The 26,055-nt window shown below is 42.1% G+C and overlaps 1 protein-coding gene across 1 annotated transcript; it reads right to left on the bottom strand.

Annotated features, from left to right (window-relative positions):
- Positions 1 to 3,013: 3,013 nt before the first annotated feature.
- Positions 3,014 to 16,547, bottom strand: LOC308161014 (putative carboxypeptidase X1). The gene is made up of 12 exons (XM_080534947.1): positions 16,463 to 16,547; positions 16,166 to 16,305; positions 15,681 to 15,765; positions 14,721 to 14,871; positions 14,034 to 14,122; positions 13,793 to 13,916; positions 9,857 to 10,053; positions 8,722 to 8,901; positions 6,051 to 6,345; positions 5,323 to 5,462; positions 4,315 to 4,417; positions 3,014 to 3,860 (listed from the first exon to the last, which is right to left on the bottom strand). The coding sequence occupies exons 3-12, from the start codon at positions 15,699 to 15,701 to the stop codon at positions 3,532 to 3,534; spliced, it is 1,629 nt and encodes a 542-aa protein (XP_080391073.1). The 5' UTR covers positions 15,702 to 15,765; positions 16,166 to 16,305; positions 16,463 to 16,547; the 3' UTR covers positions 3,014 to 3,531.
- Positions 16,548 to 26,055: the final 9,508 nt, after the last annotated feature.

Genomic DNA, 26,055 nt, shown 5'->3' with positions numbered 1-26,055 from the left:
GACTGGCGACAGAGGTCTCTATCTTCTAGGGGCTGAGGAGGAGGGATATGTAAATCCAAACCCAAAGTTTGTAATCAGTTTTTGCCCAGCACTCGATGGGCGACAACTTGGTTGGTGTGATCCACAAGCAAAGAGATGACTTGGTTTGGTAGTTGTTGTTTTGTTTTGTTTTTTACTGAGAACTAACTTTTGACTTTTGTTCTTGTTTGTTCATGAGACTTGTTTTTTGGGGGGTAGTTCTCTTTGAAACATCTTTGTAAAACAGGTGCAGAAAAACGATTCTCCTCTCTATCACACCCTGCTGCCCCCGTGTGCAGGACAAGACAAAAACAGTATTATGACATTAGGGGGCCACACACATAAACGTACTACACAAACAGTCAAACTACGTACTACACAAACAAACTGGGCATTCTGGGGTGGTCCTGGTGGTCTCACAGGCCACGTCTGATCTACTCAACATCCTCTCCTTCCTTCAGGCTCTACCAATCTGATTGTGACTCTGGGAAGCTTCCTGCTCTCACGCCTTTCTCCGTACGTGCTGCTTAACGCTCATACAATCTGACCTTTGACCTCTGCTTAAAGGACCTCCCATAGCCTCACGATGGAGAACAGTGACCTCCTCGCTCACCCTCTACCTTGTACCCCTCCCCCCCACCCCACCCATTTTTCTAATGATTTTAATGTTGTTGTTTTTATTTATTTTTTTATCACTAACTACTCCAGTTCTGGTGGATGTTGTTGATACTGTTTGGAGCACGGTGCAGGATGATGTTTCTACTGACCCTGAGCATGTCTGGGGGTTGAGGCCACTCTTAGAATTAGGGATGCTCCGATTTATCGGCCACCGATTTAAATCGGCCGATTTCACTCCAAATGACTCGATCGGTGATCGGCAAAAATGGCCGATCGCAAAAACCGATCATTTTTTTTTTTTTCTGGGGAAGACAGATAACTGAACAGAAAACATAGGAGGACGTAACAGTATGTAAACCATGAAGGCCACGTTTATGATGTCTTTTATACAGCCATATCGACTGACTTGGGCTTCAGGCCCTAACTGGGTGATAGGCCAGACTTTTACTGTGCCATAAAAATGGGTCTGCGTTTGCTTGGTGCCTAATGGATCAAAACTTTTGTCTAAAAAGCAAAAAATATGTAGGCTATCCAGTCAGTAGGCCTACAGTTATGTATTTAAAAAAAAATCGGTATCGGTATCGGTTGATCTTGAGGAAAAAAATCGGTGATCGGTATCGGCCACAAAAATCCAGATCGGAGCATCCCTACTTAGAATACACTTGTCAGCCTGCCGTGTGTGTGTGTGCGTGTGTGCGTGCGTGCGTGCCTACATGCGTGCGTGTGTGTGTCTTAAAAACCCACAAAGAAAACCAAGTTGTCCTGTTATTAACCCAACACTTCATGGAGCTGGATGACCAACTGAGCTTGAGTTCCTTTCTTCTCAGGAGTGTGAATTCTGTTTGTAACTGTTCTGTTTGTAACTGTTATTGTTACTGTTATTTTTTACACCTGTATTACCACTGTGTTCATCACCATTGCTTCTGGGTTGGTATTGGATATAACCTGTATTTTAGCTAGGCTAATCGGCCTAGAGTCACACAGCACCTGGTAATAAGAAGGCCTTGTTATAATTCCTGCTAGTTTCAAAATAGATATACAGTAATGTGCCAGTGTGTATGAATATTTAAGTGATAGACAACAAGTCCATGCTACTATGCACATCAGCCTTTTCTGGATATTCTATACAGAGTACATTGCAGGAAGGTGATGCTCGATAGTGAGTTATCAATGCCAAAACATGTCTTAAGATTGTAAGACTCAGGTGTGGTTTGACCTTACCTGTATCTGCTGTGCAGTGAATCGCTTCATGATGACTTCTGTATGTCCCAGGTGAATGAAGGAGCGCAGCTTTTTATGTACCTCAGCTAAGCTGTCGAGTCGAAAAACAATCGGATCATCTTGAGGATTTTGAGTAGTTGAGTATATTCTTTGCTGCTTTTTATTTACTAATTGATGTGGTCTTGAAGAGCAACTACTAATTTGCCGTCGTCAATAGCAGATGTACGTTCACGTTCACGGCACTCTGACGTGTGGGTCGACTCGATGTGCTTCTTCTACACAGGATTCTGAGCAAGTAGCGTTTTATTAATATCTTGATTCACCAGTCAACTTGCCCTGGTTTTAACCGATATTTAGTTCTGGTTTGTTGAAGAAAATGTAGAATTGTTATCAGTCATAACGGGCACGTAGTTTTTTGCCACCTGGTATTATCACACTTGGTTCCTCTGGGAGCGGGAAAGGATGTAGCATAAGTTTGATGCTCATAAGTTTGATGCTCACGTTAGTGTTTAAGAAGTGACTCTCAATACTCCCAACGATGATACTAATGGTACTTATCACTGAAATAAAAAGGTGACATTTTGCACTGTTTGCTTTTGTTACTCCAGCATGTTGTGTTTAGGGTGCAATGCCCAGAATGTCTCACTAGGTGGCGCTTGATGTCAGAGGGACCTGCCTCAAATCAATATTGCATTTTCTTTACTTTTGTTCCTGAAAGGGGGACAAATTTAGTTTTGTAAAAAATACCCTTTTTTCATTTGCATCACACAATTCAAATATATTTACAGTTAGTAAAATGCCACCCTGCCCCATGGAACAATGTCAGACACCTTTGAGGCTACAGTGAAAAAAATAAACAGTTGTCAATATCTTCTCACGTGCATACTTCCATCTGTCTGTCTTTAATGACCTTAGTCAAACACAGGAACAGTACAGTAGATAGACAAATGATACAACATTTTGTCCCATATCAGGCCAGCTGACATGTAAAGTCCTCTTTTATAGACGTGGCTTCCATTAACTTACTCTAGAAAAAAAAACATTGTTAGCCATATCGTGAGTTTAGAATCATAAGGTTCTATCTCCGTTTAGGGTAGTTCAGAGATATTGAGCGTCAAAGTAATTTTTTTACATTCCATTATGTTTTGTGAGATGGAACCTTTGTATTTTATTAATTACTAACTAAAACATTTCAACATTTTAAAAATAACACCACACAGGCATTAATAAACACCTAATGGATCAGATTATGTAAAAAAAAACTACATTTTGACCAAAAATTTAGATAGAACCTTATAATTCTAACGTCACGATGTCTGTATTAACCAAAACTCTAGTGACAATGATAAATTGAAGTGGACATTTTGTGACGTTAGAATTATAAGATTCTATCTCCATTTTTGTCAAAATTGAGTTTTTTACATAATCTGATCCATTAGGTGTTTATTAATGCCTGTGTGGTGTTGTCTTTAAAATGTTGACATTTTTTAGTTAGTAATTAATAAAATACAAAGGTTCCATCTCACAAAACATAATGGAATGTAAAAACGTTGACGCTCGATATCTCTGAACTGCCCTAAACGGAGATAGAACCTTATCATTCTAAGCTCACGATTCGCTGGGGAAGCAGACTGAACAGGCCTGTCTCCTCCTCCTCTGCCCTCAGTCAGTGGCTCAGTTTACAGAGCGAGCTGCTTTCCGTCCCTGCTTCTGCTGCTTCTGTTGCCGTTCCCGCCTCTGGTTGAGGACCCGGGTGCTGGCACGGAGCTTGCGCACCCTCAGAGCACGCAGACGCAGCTGCACGTCCCCGGCCAGCTTCCTGCCCTTGGCCAGGATCTCCTTTATCCTCTCCTGAGGTATCTTGACCAGGGTGAAGTCACAGATGGTGGGGCTGGGCTCTGTCCCCACACGGCACCGCCGCATGAAGGGGAAGTATCCCTCCGCCCACACCGTCACCTTGTAGTCCCCCGGGTTCAGCAGACGCCAGTAGTCCCCCTGCCCAGCTGACAGAAACACAGAGAGAGTTAGAACGTGACGTTAGAAATTATAAGATTCTATCTCCATGTTTATCAAAAGTGAGTTTTTTTACATAATCTGATCCATTAGGTGTTTATTAATGCCTGTGTGGTGTTATTTTTAAAATGTTGACTTTTTTTAGTTAGTAATTAATAAAATACAAAGGTTCCATCTCACAAAACATAATGGAATGTAAAAACTTTGGCGCTCGATATCTCTGAACTACCCTAAACGGAGATAGAACCGTATGATTCTAAGCTCACAAATTCATTCAAGGATTGTAGTGTTTGTAAATAATGTTAGTTATTCACAATTTATATTAAAAAAAAATATTCTCAAGAGATTAATAAAGTATTAGGAGTTAGCTGTGGAGTGAGTGGGAGTGGGAGGTGTGAGGTACATACAGGAAATGGACATTATCCTGAGATACGATAAGCCCACCTGATCGGATGTCGTGGTCTACGCCGTCGACTTTGACGATTGCGTCGACAATGCCGGCCTTGGTGTCCTTGTCTCTCACCACCCCTTTGATGCCTCTGTGAACCTGGTTAAGAGACAGAGTGAATCTAGGCGTCCTTTCACAGGGTGTATACAGGAATCTTGAGGTTAATTTCAATACCTTTCTAAGACTTTTTAAAGACCTTGTCAATATTTTTCCAGACCTCACCGCCACTTCGAGCTGTAACCGTTTACATCAGTGACACCTCTAACTTAACAGTTTTAGTTTGCAATAGACTAGACCACTATCATACAACAGAATTTTCGGTTCATCTTTGTTTTTTAATAAAACTAATGAATTCACTAAAAGTTTTTAGGACTCAAACTCTTTGGACAGTCTAATTCAGAAAAATACCAACAAAATTCAAGACCTCATAAAATCTTTTTAAGGGTTTTTAATACGTATTGAGGGTCTTGATTTTCCCAAAATTGATTTATCAACTTTTAATACTTTTCAAGACACCGCGGATACCCTGCTGATTAAGAGAAAGAGTGAATGTAGGTGTCCTTTCAACTACATTGTAATTGTGTATATTGAGCATATATTACCTATTCCATATAAATTACTGTATATCTTACCTATTCCATATACATTACTGTGTATATTACCCATTCCAGTAGAGTACTCCTACAACAAATGTGCATCAGCTCTAAATGGTAAATGGACTGCACTTATATAGCGCCTTTATCCAAAGCGCTTTACAACGGCCTCTCATTCACCCATTCACACACACATTCACACACCAATGGCGAGGTAGGCAAGCTACCATGCAAGGCGCCAGCCCGCTCACTGGGAGCAATTTGGGGTTCAGTGTCTTGCCCAAGGACACTTCGACATGTGGCCAGCCAGGGCTCGAACCGCCGATCTGCCAACCTTGCGATCAGTAGACGCCGACTCTACCTCCCGCGCCACAGCCTCCCCCCCATAAAGAGACAGAGAGCAGCACTGACCTGCTCCATGTAAACCAACAGGGACTCTTTGTTGTTCTCCCACTCGATGGGAAGCTCGCTGGCATGGGGGTACTTGTCACAGGACAGCTCCACTGTCACCTCAAAGCAGTTTGTGTGCAGGTAGCTGAAATCATTCATACCTGGAGAACAGGACGAGGTTCACAAACACCTTTGACATACAGTAGTATGTATATTAACAAAGAGAGAACAGACACAGACGGTACATTGTAAAGAATATAGACTACCGTAGGTTTGATTGAAGCTGGCAAATAGTTACCGTAATTTTGGTTTAGATAATCAGTTTAGATCAGATAATCAGATAAAGAGTATTGTATGTAGATATAGAGTATTGTATGTGGATATAGAGTATAGTATGTAGATATAGAGTATTGTATGTAGATATAGAGTATTGTACATAGATATAGAGTATTGTATGTAGATATAGAGTATAGTACGTAGATATAGAGTATTGTACGTAGATACAGAGTATTGTATGTAGATATAGAGTATTGTACGTAGATATAGAGTATTGTATGTAGATATAGAGTATTGTATGTAGATATAGAGTATTGTACGTAGATATAGAGTATTGTATGTAGATATAGAGTATTGTACGTAGATATAGAGTATTGTATGTAGATATAGAGTATTGTACGTAGATACAGAGTATTGTATGCAGGGGGAGAAGTGTCTCATTGTCAAAGGGTCAGAGGTCAGAGGTCACTCACTGCCAGGTACAGTGTGCCAGGCGCCCCCGTTGATGATGTTGTTGTGCCTCTGGAAGTCTTCGTAGTGGCAGATGCGGCGGTCGGGGTTGGACATGACCAGGTTGGTGGAGGCGTAGACGGTGGCCAGCCAGCGGAAGAAACTATCGTCTGGGGTGGGGGTGTCCTCCTGGGGGATCCAGTCCCGGGTGCAGTCGTAAGGGTAGGTGACCACCAGCTCCCCCCCGTGGAGGTTAGCACTCAGCACGAATGGGATGTCCTGCATCCAGCTGATGACAGCACGCGTCTCAGGAGCCACCTGGGAGGACAGACAAGAGTACTGGATCACTGACCCTCATACAACCTGGGACAGCCAAGAGTACTATATTATATTTGTATAGCACTTTTCCGAGGCTCAAAGACGCTGACAATATGTGGAAAACGGGAAAGTGCTGTGTCCCTTGTTGTATGAATAGATCCCAGTCTAAAAAACGATTGAACTGTCATTCTACCGCTGTAGTACACTGGTACTCTGGTGCGGGGAATTTCTGGTTTGGACCCGGAAATTGCTAAACGTCACGCATGATGTCAGACTTAACAACCGAATAGCCTCCAGGGTTTGGGTTAGGGTTAGGGTATACTGTATCACTGACCCTAATAGCCTCCAGGGCCTCCTTTATTTATATTTATACAAAATATAGTTTTATCGAAAAGCAAAGCATGACTTACAAGAATATCATAAAAGCGATATGTTTTTTTACAGCACTGTATTAAGTATAATAATTTCCATGTCATAACACAATAGCTTTCCTATATCAATTAATGAAGATATATTTTGTGTTATCAAATCCTTTCATGGAGTTAATAATACACATTGTGACGTTAGAATTATAAGGTTCTATCTCCATTTTTGTCAAAATTTAGTTTTTTACATAATCTGATCCATTAATGCCTGTGTTCCATCTCACAAAACATAATGGAATGTAAAAACGTTGACGCTCGATATCTCTGAACTGCCCTAAACGGAGATAGAACCTTATAATTCTAAGCTCACGACATACAGTATGTTATGTATGACATTACAGGACCTTTACCAAACGTACAGTGACGCTGCTCCCCTGTCAGTAAAACCTCCACCCAGTATCCAGTTTCCTCCTCGCCTCTCATACTCTCTGAGGCCCACATGCCACAGGACGGAAGGAAGTGCACGCATTCTTAAGATATCATCCTTCCCATCCTCCAGTTGGGCATTGGAACTTTTCCAAACGCACTCAATGCACGTACAGAGGACTCAACGGCCACTCAGTATAACCTTATTTGATGTGTGTAAATGTCCTCTACTGTGTCCCCTAAAAACTTCTATTTGCCCCCCTTGTACTGTTTCTCTGTTTCTCCAGTCTAAATAAAAAAATAAAAAAAAATAAAAAAAATAGGTTTAGAAGAAGGTGATAGAAGAAGGTTTTCCTTCTATCTTTTTTTCAATTATTATTATTTATTTATTTTACCTTTATTTAACCAGATAAGTCAATTGAGAACCAATTCTCATTTACAATGATGATCTGGCCAATTGGCAGAACAGAGGCAAGTCTATACACAAAACACAACACAGTATATACGATATAGAACACAACCCAATATATACAATATAAAACATGAATGCCATACACAAGTATCAAAAACATCTATATATCAACACAATATGTAAAAGACAGCAGGGACCAGGGGGAAGTTAACTTAAAAGCAGGTGCAGTGATCCAAGACAACATCTAAAATGAATGAATGAATGAATGAATGGTCTTTATTGTCATTGCTACAGTACAGGTACCAAACAACGAAATTTAGGAGGGGTGGCTCCTAAAGTGAGTGTTTAAAAGTGGGTAACGCGATTAGATTTAGTTTTAGTGTTAACTGCAACACATTCCAGTCAGTCGGGGCAGCAAACTGAAAAGAATGACGGCCAAAGGAGGTGCGGACTTTGGGGGGGACCAGAGTGATATATTTGTTGGAGCGGAGATTGCGTGTGTTGGATGAGAAGTTCAGTGGTAAGCAGAGGTAGGGGGAGGATTTGCCGATGATGGATTTATAGATGAACTGATACCAGTGGGTCAGTCGCCTGGTGTGGAGTGATGGCCAGTTGACTTGGACTATCAATGGCCCCAGGCCTGAGCTGGATTACTCTTCCTGCTACGACTGGTGGATTGATGATTCACTTGCTTAGTCAAATGTATCGATTGTAAGTCGCTTTGGAATAAGGCGTCTGCTAAATGCCAAAAATTTAAAAATTTAAATGTAAATGTATCAATAATGAGAATAAATACAAAGGTATTTTGGTAGGATTTTTGGAGTTTGAAGATGATAGGGTCTCTATTTTAAAAGTGCACTATGAGGACGTCCCTGGGAGCAGTCCCCTGATCTACTGGAAGTGTGCGATGTTGAATGAACCTCTGAGGTGGTATTCGGTTGTTAAGTCGTGACGTGTTTCCGGGTCCAACGTTGCCGCAGTAATAATAATAATTCATTATATTTATATAGCTCTTTTCCGAGGCTGAAAGATGCTGACAATATGGGTAAAACGGGAAAGTGCTGTGTCCCTTGTTGTATGAACCGCTGTAGTACACTGGTACTCTGGTGCAGGGAATTGCTAAACGTCACGTTTGACGTCAGACTTAACAACCGAATACTGTAGTGTACTTACCATAGCGTCTTCTTGAGTGTAGTATTCGGGAAGGGGGATATAGTGGTTGCTGACTTTAGATTTGTCCGTCGCCATTTCCTGGGCGTCCCACATAATGTTGTTAAGGTCGGCAAAGTTGTGGTTCATGTCGATCCCCTCGTAGCTGTAGCGTCCTAGAGCCCATCCAGACAGTTCTGAACCCTAAAGAAGATTTGATTTGAGGTAATCATGAATGAATGAATGAATGAATGAATCGTTTAATGACCACACGACCTAGGTCGGTGGAATTTGTTGTCGGTACAGATGTTAATTACATCAAACATACACACATTACACACGACTATCACAATGGACAATGTACACACATAACCACAAGACAAAAACATAGTCAATATTTACAACTTATAAAGTGCAGTACATCTGGCAGGGTTAGTGCAGTGAGTCAGGTGTTGAGAGTCCTTATAGCAGAGGGGAAAAAACTGTTTTTGGAAACAGGATGTTTTGGTGGCCAGGGGTCGGTAGCGCCAGTTACCACCAACAGTTGAAACAGGTGGTAGTGCGTTTTAGATATAATGATTCAACTGATGAGAGAGGGGTGCCGATGATCTTAGATGATTTTTTTACTATTCATTGTAGTTTTTTCCGTGATTTACTGTCCGAGCTGCCGTACCAAACTGTGATGGATGAGGTGAGTATGCTCTCAACGATGGCGGTGTAGAACTGAAGGATCAGGTTTTGTTTCACTATGAATTTTTTGGAGCTGTCTGAGAAAGAACAGTCATACTTAAAGGTTTGTGACTAATGGGTGGAGGATAACAGTGAAGGTAAGTGTGTATGCCAGTTCTAGGTGAATACGGTATGTCCGGTATTGACCAAATCACAACATCATGTCGTGAGTTTAGAATGATAAGATTCTATCTCCGTTTAGGGTAGTTCAGAGATATACGTTTTTACATTCCATTATGTTTTATGAGATGGAACCGTTGTATTTTATGAATTACTAACTCAAAAATGTAAACATTTTAAAAATAACACCACACAGGCATTAATAAACACCTAATGGATCAGATTATGTAAAAAACAAAATTTTGACAAAAATGGAGATAGAATGGAGATAGAATCCATGTAGATTAAAAAGGTTAAACCAAACTCCTACCTTCTGATAGGCTCCCTCGTACCCGTCTGGGTTCATGGAGGGCAGGAGGTGGATACGTGTGTCGGTCACCAGGCGGATGATACGCTGGTTGCCCCTCTTATACTCCCGACACATGTACTGCATCAGGTTCAGCACCAGCTCCCGACCCAGCACCTCATTCCCGTGCATCCCGGCCACGTAGCGGAACTCTGGCTCACCTGCCAGCAGGGTTACAAACACTCATTTACATCCACAGACAGGTGGGCAGGCATCCACATAAACCCTTTCTCAATTGTGAGAAACTTGATTTATTTCATCCTCTCATCTCAGCCGTCCTCCATTTCCTTCTCAAAAAGCATCGGAGGTGAAGATCTAGGTTCCAGGGTTCCTACAAGTTTCAACAAGTCAAATTTAAGACCTTTCTAGACCTTTTTTTAGACCTCTTTGATATAATTTTTGCCCTATTCGCGACACCATATGATAGCTTTTTGTCATCCTCGAGGTGATGAAATTAGGGATTTCACTGCCATACAGACAAAAAAAGGAAGCGAATTGGCATTTTTTTTGTTCCAGCTTGATTAATTTCCGCATAAATAGATGTGGTCGGATTGATTTCCTTGCAGGATCTCATTTTTAAGACCTAGCACCGCATTTTTAGACCGAATAACTGAAATGTGAGACCTTTTTAGGCGTTGTAAATCGGATTGCTGGATTTTAGACTTTTTAAGACTTTTTTTAAGACCAGGGCGGGAACCCTGAGGTTCCTCCCCTTATATTCTCTCTCTCCAGCGCTTTTGAAGCCAGTGGAGGACGGAGGAGAGGATGCGAGGAATCGTATTTCTAACAGTTGAGAAAGGGCCAGCCATCTTTTAGACACATATGCTTTGTCTGTTGACAAGAAGTAACATCGGGCCAACATCTTTCCCTCGGGAAAAACTTCCAAGCTCTGTGTGTATTGTGTTGGGAGATGGTGCAAAGCGGTTACTAGATTCGAGCCAAAGAGCATAAATGGATGGCCCTGGCTTGACGGCGCACATTCCTGTGTCGAAGGGAAGAAGAAGAAGAGAAAGAATTGGAAGACACTAGAGGCCTGAAAATCATTAGCTCTTGTGAAAAGGGTTTTCTGATGACACCTTAATATGAAATGAATACTGACTGGTAGTGAGTGACCTATCTGTCTGTAGATTTGTAATTAAAAAATACTACATGAAACACATCTGACACATAGACAACAGGCTCCAGAATCTGATTACCCAGAAACCATCACAACTATCTCTGGGGAGAGACATACACACATCCTTCTCTCTCTGAGGAGAGACATACACACATCCTTCTCTCTCTGAGGAGAGACATACATACACCCTTCTCTCTCTGGGGAGAGACATACATACATCCTTCTTTCTCTGGGGAGAGACATACAGACACCCTTCTCTCTCTGGGGAGAGACATACAGACACCCTTCTCTCTCTGTAGAGAGACATACAGACATCCTTCTCTCTCTGAGGAGAGACATACATACACCCTTCTCTCTCTGGGGAGAGACATACATACATGCTTCTCTCTCTGGGGAGAGACATACATACATCCTTCTCTCTCTGGGGAGAGACATACAGACATGCTTCTCTCTCTGGGGAGAGACATACATACATCCTTCTCTCTGGGGAGAGACATACAGACATGCTTCTCTCTCTGGGGAGAGACATACAGACACCCTTCTCTCTGGGGAGAGACATACAGACACCCTTCTCTCTCTGGGGAGAGACATACAGACATGCTTCTCTCTCTGGGGAGAGACATACATACACCCTTCTCTCTCTGGGGAGAGACATACATACACCCTTCTCTCTCTGGGGAGAGACATACATACACCCATCTCTCTCTGGGGAGAGACATACACAGACACCCTTCTCTCTCTGAGGAGAGACATACATACATGCTTCTCTCTCTGAGGAGAGACATACAGACATGCTTCTCTCTCTGGGGAGAGACATACACCCCCCTCTCTCTCTGAGGAGAGACATACACACATCCTTCTCTCTCTGAGGAGAGACATACACACATCCTTCTCTCTCTGAGGAGAGACATACATACACCCTTCTCTCTCTGGGGAGAGACATACATACATCCTTCTCTCTCTGGGGAGAGACATACAGACACCCTTCTCTCTCTGAGGAGAGACATACAGACATGCTTCTCTCTCTGGGGAGAGACATGCACCCCTCTCTCTCTCTGAGGAGAGACATACACACATCCTTCTCTCTCTGAGGAGAGACATACACACATCCTTCTCTCTCTGAGGAGAGACATACATACACCCTTCTCTCTCTGGGGAGAGACATACAGACACCCTTCTCTCTCTGTAGAGAGACATACAGACATCCTTCTCTCTCTGGGGAGAGACATACAGACACCCTTCTCTCTCTGGGGAGAGACATACAGACACCCTTCTCTCTCTGGGGAGAGACATACAGACACCCTTCTCTCTCTGTAGAGAGACATACATACACCCTTCTCTCTCTGAGGAGAGACATACAGACATCCTTCTCTCTCTGGGGAGAGACATACAGACACCCTTCTCTCTCTGAGGAGAGACATACAGACATCCTTCTCTCTCTGGGGAGAGACATACAGACACCCTTCTCTCTCTGAGGAGAGACATACACACATCCTTCTCTCTCGGAGGAGAGACATACAGACACCCTTCTCTCTCTGGGGAGAGACATACAGACACCCTTCTCTCTCTGGGGAGAGACATACAGACACCCTTCTCTCTCTGTAGAGAGACATACATACATCCTTCTCTCTCTGGGGAGAGACATACAGACATGCTTCTCTCTCTGAGGAGCGACATACAGACATCCTTCTCTCTCTGGGGAGAGACATATACATCCTTCTCTCTCTGGGGAGAGACATACATACATCCTTCTCTCTCTGGGGAGAGACATACAGACATGCTTCTCTCTCTGAGGAGAGACATACAGACACCCTTCTCTCTCTGTAGAGAGACATACATACATGCTTCTCTCTCTGGGGAGAGACATACAGACACCCTTCTCTCTCTGGGGAGAGACATACATACATCCCTTCTCTCTCTGGGGAGAGACATACATTCATCCCTTCTCTCTCTGGGGAGAGACATACAGACTGTATTTAAACAATTGTTTATGTTACTTTTCCATGTTACAATGACTTGCCGTTTTTGATATTTACATATTGGCAGAAGTAAAAGGAGACCGTGAATTGCTTCTTGGTTAACCAGGATTGTCAAACATTAGTAGTACTGAAAGGGCTGGGTTTTGAGTTTCACTCATTATCAGTTTGTTTATATAAGGGAGGCCTTCCCTGACTGAAAACCATTGCAAGATGTCACCATTCGGTTGTTGCAGAATCCTGCCTGCCTAGTAAATAGTCACACACTTGAGGATTTTAAACAGGACCCCCAACAGACCTGCCAAGAGCCCTCATTTACATTTTTGTCATTTAGCAAAATGCCTTTTATCCAAAGCCAAAGTCAAAGTCTTACAACAAAAACATTTGTCTAAGTAAGTGAATCATCTATCCATCAAGAAAAGTAATCTCTTTTCGGGCCTGGGGCCATTGGCACTCGTGACGCTAGAAGAAGCATATATACAGTAGAGAAACTGAACAAGTGGGATGGAGAGGTTACAGGAGTGACAGTTAACCCCTAAAGTGTAGCCTGAAGAGATGGGTCTGAAGTCTACGGCTTCAGTAGTGAGCGGGTTTACCGAGTTTACCTGATTAAAGTATTTTTTTTATTGTTGTAAGTCACTTTGGACAAAGGCGTCTGCTAAATGCCATAAATGTAAATGTAAATGGAGTGACTCTGCAGTTCTGACAGCAGTGGGGAACTCGTTCCACCAGCGGGGAGCCAGGACGGTAAAAAGGTTTTCAAGGGGTTGTTGCCTTTTATTAAGGCTTTATTATGTTCTCCCTCACCTAATTCATGCTTGCCAGGGTTGTCTGAGATCTCCATGACATAAAGCTTGAGTCCTGTGTAGCTCCTGCCAATGGTGTAGATGCGGGTGATGTCAGGACACTCCTCGTTCACAGACTTCATTAGCTGCAGGGCAAAGACGCTGAATTAGCACACATCTCTCCAAAGAGTATGTGCTTGGTAATCTGTGTGTATTACGATTGGAGTTTGTGTATGGTGTGTTAGTGTGACTCATGATACAACCTTTCTCATCTCTTTGTAGTTGTGATGTCTGAAGTCTAAGTCATCCTTGGAGCCAGACACTGACTCAGAGGGGTAAATGTTGTCTGGATCTGTGAGGGAATAGAATTGATGACAGGACAAAACAGAGATAATTGTATTCGGTGCACCTGACAAAAGATCAAAAGTCAGTGCAAAACTTGATTCTCTCTCTCTTCAAACTAAAAAACAGGTCAGAAATCTTGGTGTAATTCTAGACTCCGATCTAAACTTCAACAGCCACATAAACTCGATAACTAAATCAGCCTATTATCACCTGAAAAACATAACAAGAATGAGAGGTTTCATGTCCAAGCAAGACCGTGAAAAAGTCATCCATGCATTTTGTTTCGAGTAGACTTGATTATTGTAATGGTCTACTAACAGGCCTATCTAAAGGAGCTGTTCGTAAACTGCAGCTCATCCATCACACAAACACTTCTATCAAAGTATTTTTTCCATTAACTATTGTCTTATTAAATGTTTTATCTATTTACTTCTTATATTTGCTTTTATTCATTGTAATTTTTATTTTCTTACTATGCTCCTCTTGCTGTATTTTTAAATAATGTATGTAAAGCACTTTGAATTGCCCCTGTTGTATGACATGTGCTATACAAATAAACTTGCCTTGCCTTGCCATGCCATAATAACATACCAGTCATACTGTACCTGGGATAGTGCAGCCCAGTACCTCTGCTCTCAGGCAGATAGTACCGTTGAAGTACCAGGTCTGAGGGTTGATGCGGATAAAGCGAGCCACTTTGGGCTCAGGGAGAAGGCCCAGTACTGGAGTCTCTTGGTCCTGGTTCCCCTGAAATATCTACAGAAACATACAAATTGTGACGTTAGAATTATAAGGTTTTGTCAAAATTGAGTTTTTTACATAATCTGATCCATTAGGTGTTTATTAATGCCTGTGTTTTTATTTTTATTTTTTATGTTTACATTTGGACCAAAAATGGAGATAGAACCTTATAATTCTAACGTCACGATATCTGTATTAGCCAAAACTCTAGTGACAATGATAAATTGAAGTGGACATTTTGTGACGTTAGAATTATAAGATTCTATCTCAATTTTTGTCAAAATTTATTTTTTTACATAATCTGATCCATTAGGTGTTTATTAATGCCTGTGTGGTGTTATTTTTAAAATGTTGAAATTTGTTACTTAGTAATTAATAAAAAAAAGAAAGGTTCCATCTCACAAAACATAATGGAATGTAAAAACGTTGACGCTCAATATCTCTGAACTGCCCTAAACGGAGATAGAACCTTATCATTCTAAGCTCACGAAATGTTACACTTTTGTTTTCCACAAATACAAGTTATTTTTTCTGAGTGGGGCAGTCCCACTCATATTTTTCATTTTATTAGACAGATGTAGTGAAGACAGACAGGAACGTAAGGGAGAGAGGGCATGTCAGCAGGGAATGGGCCGGATTCGAACCCATGCCGACATGGGTGTGCACTGTAGACCGCGGTGCTAGACCACTGGACCACCCCAGGCCACACAAATGTTACACTTTTGAAAAGTAAACCAAATTTCTATTCCTGGGATGAGAGTATATGGTGTCTTAACCCTATATAACACAAACACTTCACACAAGAATCCCAAAGTGCTCCTCACCGCCTCCCCTGTGCCGTTCATGCAGGTCTCCCACTCCACAGAGTCGTTACTGAGCTGCACTTTGTAGGTGTGGACCCAATCCCATCTATAAAGACATCAACAACGTACATACATCAATGTTTTACATGTCTAATTACTGTGTAATAACTGATTGATTAAATATAATGTAATAAAGCATTTCCAGATCATGGAAGTATACTTTGTTTATTTTCTTTAATCGTTTTCAATTCTAATCTGTGTCATATTATGTAACATGAAAGCTCCCCAAGTTCACTCGCTATTTCATTTTTTATTTCTTTGATTTATTTGTTTGTTTTTGTTTTACTTTACTTAATGTAAAAAAAGAAGAAAAAAAAGGCTTTGGTCATAGGAACTGAGTTGATTGTGATATGTTGAATGTAATGACGACTGTTGAAACCAATGACCATTGACAATAAAAAGAACATTTAAAAAAAAAAAGGAAATGTACTCTCTCACAGACTGACCTCCAGATGGAGTTCCGGCCTTGTAGGATGACCCCAGTGAACAGGGTGGGGTTGATGGCGTCCACCTCGAGCCACTGATGTTTATCCTCATACTGAGCACACCACGCCCCATCATACAGGTCTCCATCCCCAATGCCTGACTAGGAACATACATCCAAAACACACAATCACTCTACTTACTTACTCTACTTTAATTCGATTCAATGGTTGGTACGCTAAGCACCACATGTGCCACAGCAAACTTTTACATCATATTTGGTGGCCCTAGTGATAATAATAACGACACATAAAACCCACCTGTACGTTGAGTCTGCCCCTATGAGGGCCCAGTCCAGTCCGTTCGTAAGAGGAGGCCTGGATCTGGCTGTCGTCTACCCGAAGGGACTCCAAACCCAGTGGAGGACAGTCTAGGGGAGTCACAGAACACTGGATGCTATATCAAAACAATGTCTGTGTCTGTTTTTGCATGTTTATACTGGTTTGACAGAGGGGGGGTGGGGGTGGGGTGGTGGTAGTTCTGTACAGTGATAAGGAGGGTTGACCAACCGCACTACAGGCCATTTTGTTCCCTTCAAGACCTCAAATATGCGCAATCCTCCCGGGTCATTTCCATGGTAGATTAGAGGCACCCCCATATCCTTGTATGGGAGAGGGGGTCTGCGGACCAGCAAACTGGTGAAACGCTGGAGAGCTTGGCTGTAATTTGAGACATTCTGGGGGGTTTGACTAGACTATAGTCCGGTTAAACTCAGCAGAGTGGGAGGTCAGGATGCTACAGCTGCAGGGTGGTTAAGGAGTAGGACTAATAATACAACTATCTATCACAAAGCAACTGCCAAGAAAAACATGTCTTTACTCATCTAAAATATGTACACGTTGGCTTGTAATTGGAGCAGGAACAACAGAGGTAGCCAACTAGACTAACGATATATTCAATAATATAATGAATTAATTGCAGATTTAACAACACATGAAACTACATAGGTGGCAAAATCGCAGACCATTACAGGCTCTTGCCTCACTACTAGTGCTACCCCTTATAAATGACATTCATTACTCCCACTAAACACTCACTGCGCAAAGAGTCACACATAAAAAAACGTGTTTAGTGGTTATACCATCATAAGCAATTACAGTTGAAAACCAGAGAAAATACCAAGTCGTTGAGAACTGCTGACAAATGCATTTACAAACGAATTGAACAGTTACCCAAGACTTTCTTCGCATCTTTCCCTTCACTTCCAACTTTTCCATCCTGGTCTTGATGCTTGTTCTGGTCCAGAACATCTTTACTTGTGATGTTTTTCGTCTCCAGAGTGGTTTGGGCTGTGGTGAACAACTTGGGCGCAATTGTCGGTTTAAATCCAACGGTACTTTTATCTTGGTAGACAATAGTAGAGTTTATTGTCACTGTCATATCAGAAGTTGTAGCTGTACTAATATTCAAGGTATTGATGACCGTAGTAGTATTATTGTTAAATGCGCCGACGTGTCTAGATGATTTCAACACAAGGAATATTGCAGAAAGAATGCAGAATGATACCCTGGCCATTCTCTCTTCTTTGCGCGTAGCTTTTGGAGTCCACACAAACAGATCTGTCCAGCTCAGGTCCAACTCCAGACCCCAATCACTCCTCACTTATGAAACCCGTAATACATGTAAAAGATGGCGCCTCAGTTGCACACTTGGCCGTACATCCTAGAGTATGTAAAGTAGGTTTTTATTTTGTGGGAAAGACAGAGCCCAACAACAGTATCCTATGGAAAGAGGAAGCAGCACATACTTGATTGTTTGTCGCCTTGTTGTTGAGCAAAAAAAATTCTGCAATTAATGTGGCCAGATCAAGTCATATCACGACTAGTTAGTATCTGGCCCAGAATATCACCTTACAGGTGCAACTCAAAAAATTAGAATATCGTGCAAAAGTTCATTCATTTCAGTAATTGAACTTAAAGGGTTAAACTTAAATATTATATAGACTCATTGCATTGTACATATGCATGATTATACTTTTCAGAGGGCTGACATTTCTGTATTTAAAATCCTTTTATTATTGATTTCATATAATATTAACCATTTCTGAGATATTTAATTTGGGGTCACTAAATTCACTAAATTCTTAGTGAAAACGTTAATGAGAAAGTCTTTCAGGCAAAGTGTTTTTCACTAAGAATTGTTCAAATAGGGTGACATTCTGGGCCAGATCTGACTAGTCATGATATGACTTGATCTGGCCGCTTTTGGGGTCCATCCATGCTGCTCTTTTTCAAGCTGAAGAAATTATCAAAATGATTTTTGTTAACACATTTTCAAACAGCTTGTAGCAAATTATGTTTCCGATGTTACACAATAAGTGCTGGTCGGAAATGTTTTTATTTTAACCGTGATTACAAACATTTAGTTATTTCAGTGGCAAAGTATTTTTCTGTAAAAATGTATTTTAGTTGAAATAGGGTGATATTCTGGGCCAGATACTAACTAGTTGTGATATGACTTGATCTGGCCGTTATTGGGCTGGCCTGAATTCGTCTGTGCTGATCTCTCTCAAGGTGAACACATTATCAAAATGAGTTTTGTGACACTCGATGGTAAAGTCTTTTTCCCAAAGATTTTTCTTAGTTGAAATAGGGTGATATTATGGGTCAGATCGGACTAGTCATGATATGACTTAATCTGGCAACTATCAGGGTCTGTCCATGCTGCTCTCTTTCAAGCTGAAGAAATTATCCAAATGAGTTTTGTTAACACATTTTCAAACAGCTTGTAAATCAGCGCCAATTTCTGATGTTACACAATAAGTGCTGGTCGGAAAAATAGTTATTTTAAGCTTGATTACAACCATTTAGTTATTTCAGTGGCAACGTATTTTTCTGTAAAAAAATATTTTAGTTGAAATAGGGTGATATTCTGGGCCAGATACTAACTAGTTGTGATATTACGTGATCTGGCCGTTATCGGGCTGGTCCGAATTCGTCCAGGTCCGTCGGTGCTTGCTGGGATGGTAGGCTACTGCAGTTGTTTCTGTTTTCCAACAGGCATTGAATTAGTACAATAATCAATCACACCTGGAGAATACATGAATATTAGAATAATCTTTATTTGAAATAATAATTTCCTGTTTTAATGAACCCACTAAGAATATGGATCTGATAAAAACCTGACAGAGATGACAGATGTGTCACCCCCTCAGGAAATCAGTCTGTTCGTCGTCCTGACACTGTCACATCTGTTTGCAACAGAATTAGAGAAGTAAAAAATGATTAACCTACACACCAAGCAGGGAATAAATGACTATAAATGACTGACATAGATTTGAGTGACAATGAGAATAACTTAAGAATGTCATTCAAGGACTTTACCATTGACGAAGGCCCTCTTTAGTTTCTACCTCTTCTGTTTGGATTTGCACAGACGTTCCACCTCCCCAGACAGAGCCTCCATGTGTTTGGACAGTTCACTTTTTACTTGCGCTAGTTCACTGCCCCACTACAACAACAACAAAATACAGTCATATTAGGATGACGCTAATGGTGATCAATAAAAACAGGCTATGGTACAAAATGAAAACATTTCAAGACATTTCATCCATGAAGCGTAGGTGTAGGCATTAGATAAGGCGGTGGGGCCTCATGAGGCAATGGAGTTAACATGAAAGTGGTGATGATTGGTAAAAAAAAATGTTTCACTGACCTCCTCCTTCTTACTACTGTTTTGAGCGTCCCTAGTTCGTGACGAGTCCCTCCACGAGAGCTTCAGAAAGTCTCCTGCTGCATTCAACTTCTTCTGCAGAATGCCGATGTTTGATGACAGTGTAAGAGGTCTGCCTGGACCTAAGACAGCCATGATAAATCAGACACAAGTCCGACACTCAACAGACACACACACAACTGTCTGACTTGATCTATATAGGCAGGGATAGTGACATGATGAACTGGATTTTTTTTGCTCTGTTAAAATAAAAGATAACTCACATTGGTATGTGCCTCAGCATCCGGCAGCTGCAGGACCTTGCTGTAGGCTTGCAGGGACTCTTTTATATCTGTAGTCAGGAGTGTCGCGTCCTCTATCTGCCCACAGAGAGCGACGTGGTCCTGGGTCAGTCCCAGAGAATAGGGGCCAAACCTGTCTGCCCGTGGCTGATCCCCGGGGGCGGGCTGACTGTCAGGGGTGTCTCCGTTGCGTTTTGTGCTCACTCGGCTCGTGAGAACGTCTCATTTTTCATCAACGCCATTTGTAGCTTAGTAGATTCTAGCTTCTCTGTGGAGAGCTTCTCCTCTGCTTTGGACAGAGCCTTCTCAGCTCTGGTCAGCTGCCCTTTCAGCTTCTCTATCTTCCCAGCGTACTCAGAAAGGGTCTGATCGAAGAAAAGGTTAGAGTCCTAGAAAAAATAAGAATGACAAAAGACAATAAACGTCATATCATATAAAATAATCAGTTATGCAATCATCAGTTATACAATTAAAACACAAAAGCATAACTAAACGCAGAGTAATCTGTAAGTAAGTAAGTAAGTAAGTAAGTAAGTAAAGCTTTATTTATATAGCACCGGAAATGCAGCTCAAAGTGCTTTACAACAGGAATAAGAGCATAGAGTGAATATAAAAACATATATAAAAACATACTGTATATGAATGAATGAATGGTCTTTATTGTCATTGCTATAGTACAGGTACCAAACAACGACATTTGGGAGGGGTGGCTCCCCTGGTGCTAGGAAAGAAAAAAACCTAAAAAAACAAGAAGGGAAAGGAGCTGGTTTACATAAATAAAGGCTATGTACACTATCCACTATACTATACTGTACAGATAAAACACTGTGCTGTACTCTATGCTATGCTATACCTATTCTAACATTTCCTATTTCTCTGCAACCTTATGTACCCTAGGGTTGTCATATTGCACATAGTGTTATGCACATTCATTTAAAGTGTCGCAGTTTGCAGGCTTGAAATGTACACATTTGTGCCTCAGCACTACACCTGATTTTTCAATCCAGCAGCTGCCATCAATCCGTCCAGACTGTCCAGGGCCCAGAACCTAGGTCTTTGCTGTGTTCAGGGCCTGGATGGCCCTGGGGTAGAAGCTGAGCTTCAGTCTGTTTGTCCTTGCGGCCATGGTCCTGTACCGCCTGTTCGAGGGCAGCCGGGCAAAGTGTTTGTACCCAGGGTGGGATGGGTCTCTGGAGATCTTGGAGGCCTTCCTGAGGCAGCGTGTGTTGTACAGCTCTTCCAGAGAGGGGAGGGGGGCGCCGGTGAACTTCTGGGCTGTTCTCACGACTCTCTGTAGTGCATTTCTCTCTGCGGCTGTGCAGCTGGAGAACCAGTTGCAGATGCAGTAGGTGAGGATGCTCTCCACTGCGCAGCGGTAGAAGGCCACCAGTATCTCCTGCTTGTTGTGGTCCTTCCTGAGGACTCTCAGGAAGAAGAGCCGCTGTTGTGCCTTCTTGATGATGGCTGCTGTGTTGTTCTTCCAGGACAGGTCATCCTGTATGTGCACCCCCAGGAATCGGAGGGTTGAACTTGAGACTCTCTCCACGCTCTCTCCGTCGATGAGCAGGGGCTGGACCTCAGATTTTTTCCTCCTGAAGTCCACGATGATTTCCTGGGTCTTTGACTGGTTCAGCAGCAGGTTGTTAACCTTGCACAGCTTGCTCAGCTGCTCTACCTCACAAGCATAGAATGAATATAAAAGCAGGGGAAAACAGTAAAAAGAAAAGGTAAAGTAGCCCCGCGGTGGTGTAGCGGTCTAAGCACTGGCCACTAGTGCAAGCTGCCCACCGGGGACTGGGATCGTATCCCAGCTCGCCAGATCCGGATATGGCTGGGGCACACACGGGGAGCGGCATATTGGGCGGCCGCTCCCGAGGGCGGTATAGGAGTATTTCCGGACAAGGATCCGTCGCGCAACAGCGCCCCCGGGGTGCCGGAATAACAGGTGCTGGGCTCGAGGAGCCAGTCAGCTAGTCTGCCTGGCGGCCTCTTCTGGGACTTCCGGCCACGGGGTCGTGCGGCGGATCCTTCGCAATAGGCAGGGGATAATTGGATGCTAGGTTGGGTTCAATTGGCTACCAAATTGGGTGAAAAAGGGATAAAATCTGGAGAGAAAAAAAAAATAAAAAAAAATAAAGATAAAATACAATAAAGATCAATTTTAAAAAGGGAAACAATGTACAACCTCTGCTCGTTAATCTAACTTTCCTGTACTGTAACGATCTGGACATGACTACTGACTTGGATCAGCTGATCTTTAGTCTTGATGCATGCCAGCAGTCCCTCTGTGTGTGCTCTGTGGTCAGACAGGATATTGTTTCTCTGTCCATGAGCCTCCCTCAGCAGATCCTCAAGTGTTTTATTCAGCTTCATCTGCTCCTCTAACTCAAAGTCCCTGGCAGCCTTTGCAGAGGATGAACATTTAAAAATCTGTTCACAGAAAAAAAAAATCTATCTCATTAAATCACTGACATAACTCAGCTAGAAAACCCATTAATTTGGATGAAGACAGAGATAATACATTATAGTTAGACAACAAGAATAGAATATAATTACAGCAGGTGGCAGGTTATGATTGTGTTTGTGCTCCATGAGTGTCCTTATTGCACACTGGTGCTCGACAACCAGCCTCTTCTTGTCTTCATGTGCCTCAGCCAACATGGCCTCCATGGTTTTGTTCTGCTCCGTCATGGCCTCCAGCTCCTCCTGGTCGTTCTTTGACTGTTTAAGCATGAAGTCTGACAGTTCCTGAAAAACACAGTGTCTAACTTTTTAAAATTATTTATTTATGGGTTTACAAAAGGTCAGATAGGTAGTTAGGTCAAGGTCAGATAGGTAGTTAGGTAGTTAGGTCAAGGTTAGATAAGTAAGTAGGTCAAGGTCAGATATGTAGGTAAGTAGGTCAAAGGTCACTGCTAAGTCAAGAGAAGAGGACTCTCCTAGGACTCTAGACGGCGCAGCCTCAAATATTAGAATGTGTATTACTCAGGAAAGACTAGGTTTGTGTAGCACCACAGATCCGCCACCACAGAACATGACTATGAGCATGTTCACCATGATTAGTACGGAAACATTAGGTAAAATTGTGTCACAGCTTAAACCGTCTACGTGTCCTCTTGACCCTATTCCTACCACCTTTTTTAAGGACATTTTTGAATCTGTGTCTGATGACATACTAGGCATTGTAAATCACTCCCTACTTAAAGGGATATTTCCAGCGGCGCTTAAAACTGCCCTGGTTAGACCCACCCTGAAGAAAAGTAACCTAGATCCCTCTGATCCAAAAAACTGTAGACCAATATCCAATCTCACTTTTCTAAGCAAAATTTTAGAAAAGGCAGCGTATAGACAGCTTCATGAATTCTTAGTCCTAAATAATAGGTATGACCCACTTCAGTCAGGTTTCCGATCATAGCACAGCACAGAAACCGCTTTGCTTAAGGTAACTAATGACCTTAGGATAAATGCAGACTCGAAAAAACTCTCGATTCTTGTACTCTTAGACTTAAGTGCAGCCTTTGATACGGTAGACCACTCCATACTTATTGAGAGACTTGAAAACTGGGTTGGCCTCTCAGGTCCGGTCTTAAACTGGTTCAGGACTTACCTGGCTGACCGAGACTACTTTGTAGCCCTTGGTGACCATAAGTCAAAAAATTATAGCACAACCTGTGGAGTTCCCCAGGGGTCCATTTTAGGACCGTTGCTTTTTAGCCTATACATGCTACCCCTCAGTTCTGTTATCAAGAAGCATAGCGTTAACTACCACAGCTATGCTGACGACACTCAGCTTTATATCTCAGTAACTCCTAAAGATGATCGACCACCTGATAGACTGTATTGCCGATATTAATATTTGGATGACACAAAACTTTCTCCAACTCAATCAAGAAAAAACAGAGGTATTGATCATTGGCGAGAAAACTGGGAGAGAGAAATTATCTGCACACTTGAAAACACTAGCTCTTAACACTAAGTGTCAGGCCAGGAATCTTGGTGTCATAATTGACCCAGATCTAAATTTTGAAACTCATATTAATAACACTATTAAAACATCCTTCTACCATCTAAGAAACATCACTAAGGTACAATCATTTCTCTCCCAGGCAGACACTGAAAAATTAATGCATGCGTTTGTTACTAGTAGGCTAGATTACTGTAATGCTCTCCTGACAGGTCTCCCCAAAAAAATGATAAATAGGCTACAAATGGTTCAAAATGCTGCTGCTCGTGTCCTTACTAGGACCAAACGGAGAGCGCACATCACACCTGTCTTGAGATCACTACACTGGCTCCCTGTCAGTCATAGAATAGACTTTAAGATCCTTTTACTAGTTTATAAATCACTTCACTGTGATGCACCCAATTACATGGTGGACATGCTCATAAGATACACACCAGCTAGACCCCTACGGTCTAGTGGCACGGAACTTTTAATAGTGCCAGAGGCTAGGACAAAGAGATTTGGAGGATCAGCTTTTAGTATGCTCCTAGATTGTGGAACACCCTACCTGAGGGCCTGAGGTTGTCTAAAACTCAGGACATTTTTAAGCGTGACCTCAAAACCTACTTATTCAATGTCGCCTTTTGATACTAAGGGAGACATTGGACATTATAGAACTAGGATCACTAGGCCATTACACCATACTCGTGTTTTGAGATTTGTGTTGACAGGAAAATGGACCCGGGTGCTGATGAGGCACTGTCAGCTCCAAATAGCACCTAGAGCAGTACTGGAACCGGTACAAGGGTGTACCAGGACCACCATCAGGTTGTATTGCTGTCATCTTTATTGTCTCTATTGTGTTGTTGCATCATAACTGTGCTTAAGTTTCTCTTTTGGCAGGACCTGTGACCATACTGGATGCAGAACGATGCAAATACAACACAAAATTTATGGACAGTGTGTACGCCGATAATATGCAAGGAATTTTTCCTGGATACATGGTGTACAGATTTTTGCCCTTGCTTGCTTGCTTTGTGCCGGTGGTCCTGGCCTCCCCTGGGGGACCGCTGGGTACTGGTAAGCAAACTGGCTAGTAGTCGCTCTATTGGTAGAGGGCTGCAAGGGAATTTTTCCTGGCTACATAGTATACAGGTTTTTTACTTTTGCCTGCTCGCGGCTCTGTCAGTATTGATTGATTGATTGACTGATTGACTGAACATTTTCATTGTGTGAAGCGCATTGAGTTGCATCTTGTAAGAAATGCGCTATACAAATAACATTTGATTTGATTTGATTTGAAGAGGGAAAGAGGTTTTTCAGTTGGGAGGTGGCGGGGTAATTTTAATGGCAGAACTTGTTTTACTCCGGCCACTGTAGCTCACACTTCTTCACCCATCAACCAATCGTGAGCTTAGAATGATAAGGTTCTATCTCCGTTTAGGGTCGTTCAGAGATATCGAGCGTCAAAGTTTTTACATTCCATTATGTTTTGTGATATGGAACCTTTGTATTTTATGAATTACTAACTTAAAAATGTCAACATTTTAAAAATAACCCCACACAGGCATTAATAAACACCTAATGGATCAGATTATGTAAAAAAAACTACATTTTGACAAAAATGGAGATAGAACCTTATAATTCTAACGTCACTCAATGTCCTCCTAACTGCATTTTTATTTACCTGCACATTGTTCTCCTTCTCCAGTAGAGTCTGATGCATCAGCTTGATGAGGGAGTCTTTCTTCTGTGCGACCTCACTGTTTATATTGTCCATCCCCAACACCACCTTGCATTCGGAGCTCGGTGAGGATGTCTGACATTGCTTATCCTTCCTGACCAGCAGTGCTCTTCTTTGGCTCTGTGGAGACAGACAGGTCATTCAATCTGTGAAAATGTGCCTAAAAGTATAAACCTAAAAAAGACATAATCAATGCAGAGCCTTACTGTAGCC

This window comes from Nansenia antarctica, assembly GCF_963989245.1.
Source record: "Nansenia antarctica genome assembly, chromosome: 1".
Lineage (NCBI taxonomy): Eukaryota > Metazoa > Chordata > Actinopteri > Argentiniformes > Microstomatidae > Nansenia > Nansenia antarctica.
This window is presented reverse-complemented; position numbering and strand designations above follow the sequence as displayed.

What these genes read in the sequence shown, in the direction of transcription:
- LOC308161014 (XM_080534947.1), bottom strand. Translation starts at nt 15,701, where the DNA reads ATGAACGGCACAGGGGAGGCG. An exon ending in TGAACGGCACAGGGGAGGCG is followed by an intron (nt 14,872 to 15,680) that starts GTGAGGAGCACT and finishes ATGTTTCTGTAG; the next exon opens with ATATTTCAGGGGAACCAGGA. An exon ending in AGACCACGACATCCGATCAG is followed by an intron (nt 3,861 to 4,314) that starts GTGGGCTTATCG and finishes TGTTTCTGTCAG; the next exon opens with CTGGGCAGGGGGACTACTGG.